The 13,057-nt window shown below is 39.1% G+C and overlaps 2 protein-coding genes across 7 annotated transcripts in view; both read right to left on the reverse strand.

The window, feature by feature from the left end:
• Nucleotides 1-1,678: 1,678 nt before the first annotated feature.
• Nucleotides 1,679-4,693, reverse strand: LOC146329261 (GTPase IMAP family member 8-like). Of its 2 annotated transcripts, XM_084716654.1 has the most exons (5): nt 4,625-4,693; nt 4,397-4,551; nt 4,070-4,310; nt 3,239-3,586; nt 1,679-2,284 (listed from the first exon to the last, which is right to left on the reverse strand). In XM_084716654.1, the coding sequence occupies exons 1-5, from the start codon at nt 4,638-4,640 to the stop codon at nt 1,716-1,718; spliced, it is 1,329 nt and encodes a 442-aa protein (XP_084572780.1). In that variant the 5' UTR covers nt 4,641-4,693; the 3' UTR covers nt 1,679-1,715. The 2 variants fall into 2 exon arrangements, with proteins under 2 accessions (XP_084572780.1, XP_084572779.1); XM_084716653.1 differs by having other exon boundaries at nt 4,397-4,693.
• Nucleotides 4,694-8,598: 3,905 nt separating this feature from the next.
• usp2a (ubiquitin specific peptidase 2a) overlaps nt 8,599-13,057 on the reverse strand; it is a 67,231-nt gene continuing 62,772 nt past the window's right edge. For all 5 annotated transcript variants that reach the window (XM_084718194.1, XM_084718196.1, XM_084718193.1 and 2 more), the window contains 3 exons: nt 13,043-13,057; nt 12,616-12,736; nt 8,599-10,020 (listed from right to left, as the gene is read on the reverse strand). The exon at nt 13,043-13,057 is cut by the window's right edge and continues 90 nt beyond it. In XM_084718194.1, coding sequence (XP_084574320.1) covers nt 9,936-10,020; nt 12,616-12,736; nt 13,043-13,057 — 221 coding nt within the window. In that variant the 3' untranslated portion in view covers nt 8,599-9,935. The remainder of the gene's footprint in view (nt 10,021-12,615; nt 12,737-13,042) is intronic.

The following is a 13,057-nucleotide window of genomic DNA, read 5'->3' on the forward strand; positions in this document are numbered from 1 at the left end:
AATAATTTAGAAAATAAATGTAGATTTAATAAATAAATAATGTGATATAACTTCATATTTCAGTTTATATTTATTTATTACATTTTCATTTAATTTTTTTACTGCCAATATATATATATATATATATATATTTATATCTGCTTCAGTGCAATACTACAATCAACTTCTCTCAGCCAGAGATTTTGATACAGTTTGTCAGATGATAAATTAAACAACAATAGACTTCCAGCTTCAAAATAAGCTGCTGTACTAAATTAAAGCCCTAGTTGTTAAAAAGTAAACAAGGTCTTGACCAATGTCCAAATTGCTGATTGTGTAACAAGGACATAGAATCATCTTATCATTTTATATATTAAAATTAGGTTTAAATAGGCTACTGCAATTTCCTGTATTTTTTGTATTCTTTTATTATATTCTTAATCTTATCTCCATGGGAAAATGGTGATAATAAAGCATGATATCATCCCAAACACACCACTCATACAAACTCTGTCGGGTTTTGTCGTCTTCTTGACCTTCAACACTCATCTAAATTGATTTAGGGGCAAAATGCTGTGTGAACTGTCTCCATTCATAAAGCCATAAAAAACCAATATCACCCTTCAGACCAAACATGTCATCAGATATTATGGTTCAATTAAAACATCAACACTGAAAACAAATTCATATGTTTGTGTTTTAAGAAAGGAAATATTTTTGTAAATGATGTTTTAATAAAGATAGTGAGAAGATTATACAGATGACTTAATATAAGTTAAGTAAGATACAAGGATGTGACGAGCTTCAGTGCAACACCACAATCAACTTCTCTCAGCCATGAATTTCAATACGTGTATCAGATGATAATTTAAACAACATAGACTTCCATGTGGAAACATTTCAAAATAAGCTGCTGTGCACAGTCTGTCATAATAAAACATAATAAAGCAGACCAAAATACTTAATACATTACATATATGTCTTATATATAAAGGCTTAAAGAATTACATTTTACCAAAAAATTGAATTAATAATAATTAATAATGCATTTTGTGTTTGTTTGATTGAACATGATTTGTCCTAATTCTCAAGACTGGGTGACATATAATACTACCCCTCAGTGGAGTGACACTGTTCTGGTGCAAAATTTAAATATGGCTGAAGAAATGTGATGTAATTGGACATACAGTATCTCACAAAAGTGAGTACACCTCTAGGTGAAAATGTCCAAATTGGGCCCAATTAGCTATTTTCCCTCCCCAGTGTCATGTGACTCGTTAGTGTTACAAGGTCTCTAACATCCACCACCTCCGTGATGTCATCATGGAGGAGTGGAAGAGGATTCCAGTACCAACCTGTGAAGCTCTGGTGAACTCCACGCCCAAGAGGGTTAAGGCAGTGCTGGAGAATAATGGTGGCCACAAAATATTGACACTTTGGGCCCAATTCTGACATTTTCACCCAGGGGCGTTCTCACTTTTGTTGCCAGCAGTTTAGACATTAATGGCTGTGTGTTGAGTTATTTTGAGGGGACAGTAAATTTACACTGTTATACAAGCTGACTACTTTACATTGTATCACTGTCATTTCTTCAGTGTTGTTCCATGAAAAGATATAATGAAATATTTGCAGAAATGTGAGGGGTGTACTCACTTTTGTGAGATACTGTACATGATCATCCTCCATGGAAAAATGTTTACTTGTAATAAAATGTCCCCCCACATTTTTTATATTTTCTAAAGCTGCTCCACCATCTGCAGTAGCTGATTTACTTGAATATCATCTCCTGTGTTTCTATCAAACATGTGATGCCGGCGGCCACATCTGTCCAGCAGCCACTGCAGAGGTTTTCCCTTCTCCTCGATGTGTTTCTCCACTGTCCTGCCCCTCAGCTCCTCTCTGTATGTGAACAACACCACAGTTCTTCTCCACATGTCGTTCCCCAACATGCTGAGATAAGTCTCCACAGCCCTCCTGTCTTTCTCTTTGAATGAACCCAACGGTACAACCAGCAGGAACGACACTCTGCTCCCCACAGGACAGAGGGAAGGGCTCCGACTGATCTCCATCCTGACCTGCTCTGGATTAGCCAGACTGAACAGACTCCACCCGGGGGTGTCCACCACCGTGACGGGCCACCCTGACACCGTCCCTTGGCCGACAGAGCACCTGGTGGTCTTTGTGTTGATCTGAAACTCTTGTTTGTCCAGGATCATGTTGCCTGCTGAGCTCTTCCCTGATTTCCTCCTTCCCAGCAGGATGACACTGAGAGCAGGCTTCAAACCAGCTGGCCCTGCTGGGGATGCTGCAATGACACACAGCGCAGTGGTTTTCACACTTTCATTCATTCAACCTTAAAATTTCTCAACTAAATCATTGAGGGTGACCCTTATTTGCTATGATGATCCATGCAGCAAAGGTGTCCCTGCAAAATCAAGTCAAGGGGCAACTTGTTTTGGTGGAACATTTGCACATCGTGATGAGAACCCTGGCATGAAAATCTCTAAAGACAAGGTGACAGCTGCTAGCTTGTTTACATTCATTTCATTAGAGACCCAGGAGCCGGGGACTTGCAGAGAGTGGATGCCATGATGCTGAAGGAAACAAGCAGCCAATGGCAGGCAACCATATGAATGGGTGGTTAATAAGTGCATTCCTGAAGTGTTCAAGAGGTATAAGAGTATTCAGTTTTAGGTTGGATTCCAAGAGATTCAGTACATCTGCTGCACTAATACTAAAAGCAGTCCTTGTTCTGGCAGACTAGCCAGTACCCAGAGTGACTTAAAAGTGGACCAGAGCTCCGATGAAAAATAAATTTGATATATGATGGTAGATGTACACACACCAGTGCTTGTTGCATCCCTCAAACAGACACCAACCTTGTCAGAGAGGACTGCAGTGTTGTTGAAGCCGGTAAACTGACTGGTAAACACATATTCTAAGGGCCTCAGTGTGGAGGAAGCAGCATGTCAGTAAATAACATCCCCATAGTCCAAAATTGGTTTGATGGATAGTTCATGGAATGGAATTAAGTTTTATTTGTTTTAGCTATTAAATGAAGATTAATAATAGAATGCTGTAACGCATGGAAGGAGAGTTTTACTTTCTTGATGGCTGATTGAATGCAATCAACAATACAGTACAAAACAGTATCATCTGCATAGAGATAAACTTGGCAAAAAAAGATTCCTATAAATAGGACACACCCAATCCTGGCTTGCCCCCCAAAATTAAAAACATAATCAAAGTTTCCACCTACCTCTGGGCATATATGACCACCCTGAGGCCATCTGTTGTCTTTCTCTTGGCCTACCATCATGTACATCATGCATCACTGACATTTCTATCTCTTCTTGTCTTCGCTGCCAACTCCTCTCCCTCTGTAGGCTCAGATCTCGTCTCAGCTGGGTGTACATCCTGTATTTAATCTCCCTGGGACAACTGTTAGCCTCCACCATCTTCTGGATCTTTCCAAAGAGCTCTGTAACCTGAGCCTCGGGGGATCCGGACTGGTTGGTCATAACCTGGTACCTGTTCCCACACCGCTCCAGCAGCCAGTGAAGAGTCCGACTCCCTCGCCTTATGTGCTCCTGGATGGGTAAACCTCCTGCAGCAGAAATAATCTCATTGGTGGAGTTCAACTTCAGTGGATGGAGCCAAGGAACCATCATTATAAGTGAATAAGACTGCAGCTAAATGCTAACGTCAGCATCCTAACATGAACACAAAACCCCTTGAGGCAAATTATGATTTGTGGTACTACATAAATAAAATTATCCATGTGATCACCACCATGCATTTATTTTAATTTGGGTAAGCAAGCATTTCCATATTGATTAATAACATCTATTTAATTAAGGTTTAAGTCAGTGAAATTGTATTTACTAAACTTGGATTGGTTTTTAACTGTACATCAAAGTCCCACTTAATCTTAAGCCTGCACTTGCTCATTTTAAAACTAGTTTTGCTAAACTCTGATCAGAACTAATCTTAGATTAAATTAACTTTGTTGGTGCAACCCAGTCTAAGAAACCTAAACAGTTAGTATTATGACAACATATCAGTTATGAGTAAAAGATGATTGGTTCACCTAACTTGTCTCCGTGGGTGAAGAGGACCACGGCTCGCTGCCAGATGGGGGTTTGGAGCAGTCTGAGCTGGGCCTCCATGGCCCTCCACTCCTCCTGGTCGAAGGTGGAGGTGGTGGACATCACCAGCAGGATGACATGGGGCTCTGGGCGGCAGAGGGTCAGACCTCTGCTCAGCTCCCGGGACACTCTGTCTGGAGTGATGGAGTGGGACAGCCACCCTGGGGTGTCCACCACCGTCACCTGGAGATCACATTTAGACAAAGTGAGTAAAGAGCAGATTTTAGCTGAAATGAGTAAAAACAAACTTTAAACCCACATATGTTCACCTGTATTCCAGACATGGTGGCCGTCTCTTTGGAGCTGTGAGTTGTTTTCTTGTGAAAGGCTGGTTTACCCAGGATGGTGTTTCCTGCTGAGCTCTTCCCGCTGAGTTTCTCACCCAGTAACAGCACAACTACATGGGACAGGCTGGGCTCTGGACCTGAACAAGCACTCATCATGTCCAAGTCACACACACACACAGAAGTCTTTTTAAACTGCTTAAAATAACTCACCGTATGAAGTTGCCATGTAAAGGTTCCTGTTTTTTATAATACTTGGTGAGAGCGGGGTCAAAGCTTCAGTCTCAAAAAGCTGTGAGAGTGACTCCAGTTCGGCATTTACGTCCTCCTGCTGACTCAGTGTTGTTCTGTAGAACTGAATTAATCAGCAAATACAGCTTTTGTTCCACATATATCAAGGCTGGGCCAGGTCACATGACTGATGACTTAGACAGGCAACAGATGTAGTAGTAGTTTCAAAGTCCACAGCAGAGGAGTTCCAGAGAAGTGACTGATAAACCATGACCATAAAATGACTCAGGCCAAACAGATATAATGAGGATATAAAACAACGTCACAACATGTTGTTGTTGTTGTTGTTGTTTTGTTTTTGTATTTGTAACTAAAATTAAAGTCAGTCCAAATGGAAAAACAGTCTGTCTCTATGTGACATAAATTAAATATTACATCAGCATTTTTAAAGCAGGTAACTTTAGAAAGAACAAGGCACTATGGATCCTTGTGCAATCATGTGAGCTAACTAACCGACTAAATCACTGTTGAGCATCTCTCCAAAAAGGCTAACCAGTTAGCTACATATTACTAAAACATATTGATCAATTAGCTGTATTATTATCCCCAGTGTACAGATGCTCTTGTGAGCCACTGGTTCATTTTGTAACTTAACATGAGGCTCTGACAGACCCTCCACTTTGGAAACCAAAAGTGCAGAGGTAAAGGCTAACGCAGCTAACATTAGCCATGCTGCAGCAGCTATGTGTTAGCACAAATGAAAAAAGATCCAAAAATATTCAATGCAATTTACGCAGCTGGGAGTCCCTGCTCCGTCTTTCTATCAACTAAGACATGACCTGAAAAATGTTGAAAACCCCTGATTCAAAGCATTCAGTTTTTGTTTGTTCGAATGTGAGGACAAAGATCCACACCTGAACCACTGAATGAATTCCTCTGTGTCACACTGAACTCCCACCCAGCTGAGTTCCTTTAATGTTTGCGTGTTGAGTTCTGAGTGTACGAGTGGCCTAAAGAGTAAAATGAGAAGCGCTGTCCTGCAAAATGAAGCACAGCTTTCACCAATTTTGCAGATGGTGTGTCACTAAGTGGAGTGACACCAATACTTCAGTCTGATGATATGATGGATGTTCCTCCATCCACTAATCCACGCTGCGCGAACGTTTCACTGCATGTGGATCGGGTTAGGGTTTTTTTTTTTTGTCCTCAGATGTCTGAGCGGATGAGTCCCTCCACTGTGATGTGGGAGCCTCCGGGGCGTCCCCCTATACAACTATTCCTGGCTGGTGGACCTTTTCATGGCGTCAGATCACACTGTGAGGCCGCGCGGCTCGGACCGCAGAAATAGGCCACGTAGGGATAATGGAGCGGCAGGATGTAGGCCAGGCCGCCGCGCTTCCATAACGATTACTGAGCGATCCATCAAAAGAAAATGGTGTGTGTCTCTGCGGTGTTAAGCTGATAAGAGAGCCGGTCGAGCTGTTTCTACCCAAGATGAATTATATCACTACAGTGTGATTGTACTGAGTGCAGTAGGTCAGGTTCATTACGAAATGATCATTTCAGTTAGAATAAGACTTGTATGAATTTCTAAACATTTGGATCACAATGTTAGAGAGCTATAATAATTATTATTCATATTAGTTAGGATTATCAGGAAATTCAGTGCAAAAAAAAAGTGCTCAGTGTTACCAGTTTTCAATTCTTCCCCCAAAAAACTCTTTTGCCAAACTGTATTTAGACCTCATTGGAATATTTTGCATATCAGTAGTTTAATTCCTTAAATTCATTATTGAATGGCAAACAGTAACATGATGGTGCCAATGTCTACAGCTGATATTACACACTTAAGAGAATAAATATCTGTATTATTCCTTATCTCTTCCTTTTCATTAGGCTGTTTTACCATGATGACAAGTCCAATAATAGCTACTGTTCTGTACAATATACAGAATGCCTGTTGATTTATAGCTAAGGTTTAGTTTATAGTCTATCAGTGCACAATCAATAATCAGTGGAGGCTTGTAAACGTTTCTTTTGAATATGAACATTAGATATTAATCCTGTCAATCATGGTAAAACAGCTTCCAGAATGAAATAAAAGGAAGAGAGCAGAGATAATACAGATTTTCATAACAATAGTTTTAAGGGACACTTCACTTGCAGCTTTTTTTAAGAAATGCCACTGTGAGCATTTCAATTTGATTTGCCATGAGTCCTGTACAGCATGCTTATAATCAGTTTTGAACGATCAATAGCAGGTAAACAAATGTGCACATTTGAAAATCATTCATTGTATTATTCTCTGAAGTGTGTTCTTTACTTTTGTTGAGATATTTCTTTATCAAAGTGTAGATATATCAGGTTTTTGGTTTGCATCTCCCACAGGCTTCAACAGAAGTGGCACCGAGCAGAACATAGAACAGGGATTCTTTTCTCGCTTCGTCCAAAATGTCAGGAGGCCAGTGAATAAACAAACATTAATAATCAGGTTATTTATTGGATGAAATTAATAAACATTAAAAGGTCCAGAGCTCACCTTTCTTTAAAAGTCTTTATTTTCAAATTAACTGACTTATTAACTCAACCTGTTAACTAAATTAACTTGGTAAGTCTGATGTTTTACTATGTTTACAGCTGCAGCTGCATTTTTAGATGAAAATGATTTGGTTACATTTGAAAGAGCACCAGTCAAGATAGATGAATACTGGAGACATCAGAAGTATGAAAAATGGAATGATGTGGAATTATGTGGTGAGCAAAAAATACAAAAACAAGGCAAAATATGTTCCTGATTTCTAAGAATCCAAAATATAAAAGACTCTTGAACAGTCTTTTGCGCTTGCAATCAAGATTTAATTATATGATTGTTATTAAATATTTGCTTTTTATGTTATTAAATCTAAACTTGTTATTGTCAACCCATGGTCTCCTGCTACACACCTGTCTACCTACAAGTGTGCAACAGTTTTTTGTGCTTTCAGATTTTAGATTTTTCAAAGTAGCCACCGTTTGCTTTGATGACAGCTTTATACACTGTTGGTATAATCTGAACCATTTCTTATAATAATTTCTTATAAAAACAAAGATAAAAAGCATTGAATGTAACTTTAGACTGCTACTGTAGCTGGAATCTCTTCCATCATGCAGTGAAATGTTGGAATGGTTCATGAACATAAACTGCAGATATTCAAGCACTGACAGAATGAAATAAACATTTATGGGATCAGAATTATCCTCATCAGTTTATAGTTGTCTCCTCCTGCACAGCTCACCGTTTTTGATTTTTGAGTTTTGCACCAAACTCTTAAGTTTAGAAATAAACTTTAAAAAGTTTTGCTGACATATAATCTTTAGTTCTGATAATTTACTTTTCTTCTTTAGATAAACTTGAATCTTTGAGTTTTAGAAACTAAAAAAAAAAAAAAGGTCACAGTGACCTGGAAACCTCACATTTTTTTCTTTTTTTCTGGTGCCTGAAAAATCTATTAGTTTTCATTGATAATATAAAAATTTTAACATTTACTTTCACTTCAATTCGTTTACTTGGTATTTTTTAATACGATGTTTTACGTTTCTAAAATTCAAAGCTTTACATATATATCTAAAGAATAAAAGTAAATTATCTCAACAAAAGATCAGTAGTTGGCAAACTTTTTCAAACTTAAGAATTTGAGTTGGGCTCAAAACTCAAAAATTAATTGGAGCCTTGAAATTTTGAGTTTTTACAGAGCAGCCTGACAGGCTGTCACACAAAGATCAGCCTTCTCTGGTGTCATTTATGTCATCATACATAAATTAATTTTCATTGTGAAAATGGCCACCTGCGTCCAACTGGGGGCCAGACTTGGCCTGCAGGCCACAGGTTGAGTATCACTGGCATAGACTGTTGGTAGAATATTTGTGCAGAATCCCATCATAGACAGTAAAAAAAAGACAAAGACTCAAAGTAAAACCACTGTTTTGTTAACTTTTATTCATATATATATATTTATATATACTCGTGTTTGACTGCCACTGTTAAAAAGTGTGACTCATCACATTTTCACCTGTAAGCATAAATAATAACTTTTTTTTCTCTCTTGAAACCTGGGAAATAAACCAACTGAAAACAGTTATGGGTCATTTTCAGCACCATTGAATAGTACATTCTCTATATTGCATCGGGATATAAAAATATACAGATATAGTGTGTTTTTTTTTTCTTTAAAACATTCTTTCCGTGTTGTTCAATGGCATGAAACAAGAGAGGAAGAAAAGACCTCATGCTGAAGATGAGGATTGTTACCATTATTATCATCTATATTATTAATCCTTAGCAGATCTGTACTGGACTGTCCTTTCATCTGTTCACAGCACTTTGAAAACATCAGTAGCAGCCACACGTGGGAGAAACACATGAAATAAAACACGTTAGAGGCTCGTCCTCTGAAACATGTCGCGCTCACAGTGCCACCGGCCTCCCGACCACTTTGAGACAAAGAAAGAAGGTGAAGAAGATGGCGACAGAGACGCGGGAGTGTTGTGGTGCAGTGGAAGGGAAAGCCGTGAAAAACAAGCAGGCCGGTGGGCTGTAAGCTCCTCGATAACCATGACCAGTCCTCTTACAGTCACACGCTAAGCACAATTTATCCACAGTCCAACGTGGTGATGATGCTCGTGGTGCTGGGGTAATAACGCCCCAGCAAGAAACAAAACAAAACAAAAAAACAGCATAAAAACAACATGAATTCATAGCAGAAAAAATTCAAAAAAATTGCAACAAGTCAGTTTTAACTTAATGGTTTGAGGCAAACGAGAAGAGTTGAAGAAAACGAAGCGAAGGCGCGGTCAGGATGACAGTTCGGTTTGCAGTGCATAGAGAGGGACTTCTGAGATGGACACGGTTTCATCGGCTGGTCGGTCAGATGGGATTATTGCCCTGTGTCAGCCTTGCACACTCACACACACACACACACACACACACACACACACACGCAGTAAACACACACCTCCACCCAGAGCGAGCAAAGACACGAGAGTAAAGACAGAGAGGGAAAAGACAGCAGGGCTGGTCGATCGGGTTCCTGTGGTTTCCAGAGAGTTCCCCTCTGCAGCTCTGTCTGCGGAGAGAAGCAGCCTCAAGCCGAGTGTGTGTGTGTGTGTGTGTGTGTCTGTGCGCGTGTGTGTGAGATATATGTCCAAATACAAGTCCAAAATAGGCCCGGCTCCACCAACACTCTTTATTTTCCACCCGTCTGTCCGTCGGTCAGTCAGTCAGAGTGGTGCGTGGCCCATCGTCCTCCAGGAGGCCTCACATCCGTGAGGAGGAAGCCAGCTCGTAGAACAAGACGTAGGCGTCGCTGCTGCGCACTTGGCTGGAGGACATTGGCGTTACTCTGGAAAGAAATAGATGGAAGACAGGTTGCATGGTGAGTTATGGTGAATCTGACTCGTATCGTATCTAATCTATTGAGAGAATTAACAAACTACATTTAAAATTCTGGGTGTTTAAGCCTTTAACAGTTTTTGACACCAGAGCTCACATCATCCTTTTGGCGATATGAATTAATTTTGATTAGTTTTCAGAGTGAGTTTGCTCACTACAGTTTGTTTTTTATTATTTAAAAATGTTAACTTTTATTCTGTTTTGTTTTTTATCAGTTGTGTAGGCATGGCTATGGGTGCTTTCATAAAATAATAAGACTAGGGTTGCACCGTTTTTTATTTCCCTCATTTTCTTTTTTCTCTTTTCCTCCTCATTTCAAGTTTAAGTTTCCTTCTTTAACAAACGACCCGACTGAACAAAACAAACCAACTGCACCAACTAATGCTGCTACTATTGCTGTAAGAAGCCTGTCAGTGTATACGACACACATGGTGTTCATATGTGTTCAGTTATCAGTTCCAACAAACACTAAACCACATGATGTGTGTAGTCATGTGACGAGAGACGCACTCTGCGTGGCCATGTCCTCAGTCTCTGTTCCACTGTTACAATGGGATACAACAATAGCAAAGTGAATGTGGCGAATGCATGAGATCTGTAATACAGTGTGTGGCTCGTGCGAGCGTCAGAGTGGCGTGTTGTGAATGACTGCGGCGGAGCAGGAAGAGGCCTGGAGGGAGCTGCTGGCTGCTCAGGAGGCGGCAGAGGAGATAACAGAGGTGAGGAGGATTATTCCTCCATTCAGCGCTGCTGCTGCTGATGCTGCTGCTGCTGCTGCTGCTGCTGCTACACTCACCACAGTTTGACTGGCTTATCTGTTGAACCACAGCGTTGTCATGGTAACTGCTAATGTGCTCAGGTTACTGATAACAGACTGTATTAAGATGTGGTGAAAGATTCATTATAAATGATTTAGCTCTTGTATATGTGAATAATATGTAACTATTAGGAGGCTGTAAAATGATGAGCAATAATTGAAAAAGTAGTTTAAATGATGTGTTTGTTAAGTGAACATGAACAGCTGCCATATACTTATATTTGGTGATAAATAATTTAGCAGCTACATTTTGAATGTTAGTTTGAAGTGACGTTGTAATAAATCATACTGCTGTATAATTTGTTCATGAATGGATCTGAGTGTATTTCATGTAAGAACATCATCATCAGTATCATCAATAATTAACAGGAAATTGACTTGGAAACAAGCTGTTTTATTACAAACACGATCCCAGTGAAAATCTCTGCAAGCTTTGTTTTATGACTGTTAGTGCAGCTGATCGCAATACATTTCTGTGTGCTACGTTTGTGCCAGAAGATGTAGGAATATTTTTCCAGTTGTATTAGATTCCTTTATTTCAGTGGTTATCTACAGAAACTCTGAGACGTAACTGAGAAAAACTTTTTTTTACTTAAGAACAGGTGAAAAATGGGTTGCAGGTTATTTATCATTACTGTCATGTCTTTCTTTTGGTACTTAAATCAGTACTAATCAGCTCTTAGCACTAAAAGTTAGCATCAGTGTGGTGCATGAATGCGCTAAAAGAGCGGCGTTCATTGAATGTGTTCATATTTTTAGTAAACGTGAACAAATCAGTGTGAAAGTGAGTGTTGTTCACTCCTGACAGAGATAACAGCACTGACATCATCACCTGGATAAAACAAGTGTGACTGCAGCAGAGACAGAAAGAGTGTGAGTGAATGTGGACACCAGTGAGGACGAGACTATAATTTTACATTTCATGTAAGAAGTTGGTGTTACCATTGTCCCCCTTTGTGGGGGCAGTTGTTACAGTGGTTGGGGGCAGTTGAAACACTAGAAAAATAACTCATATTGACCCACAAAGGTTAATATGTATCTCAAATAAAAGCACACTTCAAAGTAATCACACAAGTTTTTTGTATGTGGTTCAAATTCTTTTCAATGTCAGGTGCTGTCTGCATTCGAAGCAGAACTCTATCTCTAGATTTTAATTATTTGAATTTAGTCAAAAGTAATTTTACATTTACAAATAAAATAAAAACATAAACATCAATATTTTACACTATTTAGTATAATGTCATTATGTAGACTCTAGTGTACCTAGAAGGAGGAAGTTCTGTTTCAAATTCAATTAAATAAATAAATAAATATAATTGATAAAACACAAGAAATGAGATGAACTAGTTCATTTTAGTCTCTGTGAAATCAACTTTGAGCTAGGCCTAACACTGGTTAGCATTAGCCTGCATGGAGAAAACATTATTGCTTTGGAAATTTAGCCTCTTGTGGCCAAAATGAGTATTACAAAAGTGAAATGAAATGGTCCTGACAATTTCACAGATGAAATAACAAATAACTTAATGATCCTGACAAATATTTTTTTTACACCGTTTTCACAAATTGAAAAAAACATTTTTGTCACCTGTTCTTAAGTCAAACACAGTTGAATCAGACTTAGAAAATGAATCAACAGAATTATTTTTTCACTTCCGTAGTTTTTCCTGCCCATACATGTGTTTTTTTAAACCATGACGTAAACTCGATGATGGTGGGTGTTAAATGTACCTGGAGTCATTGAACGTGTACCATTCTCCCGAGTTGGGATTGCGACAGTAGGCTGTGTAGTGACCGCCCATAGTGGTGCCTGAGTGGTTGGACACTGCATACAGGTTGTACACTGCATTTACTGCAAGAGGACAGAAAGAAAAAACACCACATTAAAACATGCAGTTACTAGTAAACTTAATCAACTGATACTTCAAAATCCACAACATGTAGTATTACTGCACAGTACATTTGATTTGATGTTTGCTAGAACAGAGAAAACTGTTACTTCAGAGAAACAACTTTTAATTCATGTGACACTACGTCTCCACTGAAATCAGGGAAATTTACATTTTTTTTACAACATTGTCCAAAGTTTTTTTACGACTTCCATCTGACAAGCTGTTTATTAGTTACACAGAGAACCGGATCCTAGAACGGTACTCACTGCTGTTTTCAGAGG

Source organism: Lutjanus erythropterus, chromosome 4 (genome assembly GCF_056507025.1).
Source record: "Lutjanus erythropterus isolate fLutEry1 chromosome 4, fLutEry1.hap2, whole genome shotgun sequence".
In the NCBI taxonomy this organism is placed as follows: Eukaryota; Metazoa; Chordata; class Actinopteri; order Lutjaniformes; family Lutjanidae; genus Lutjanus; species Lutjanus erythropterus.

Excerpts from the sequence above, each read along its gene's own strand:
- LOC146329261 (XM_084716653.1), bottom strand. The coding sequence starts at position 4,570 with ATGATGAGTGCTTGTTCAGGTCCAGAGCCCAGCCTGTCCCATGTAGTT. Across the intron at positions 4,311-4,396 it reads CCACCATGTCTGGAATACAG|GTGACGGTGGTGGACACCCC; the intron begins GTGAACATATGT and ends TGTGATCTCCAG. Across the intron at positions 3,587-4,069 it reads CACCCACGGAGACAAGTTAG|GAGGTTTACCCATCCAGGAG; the intron begins GTGAACCAATCA and ends TTTCTGCTGCAG.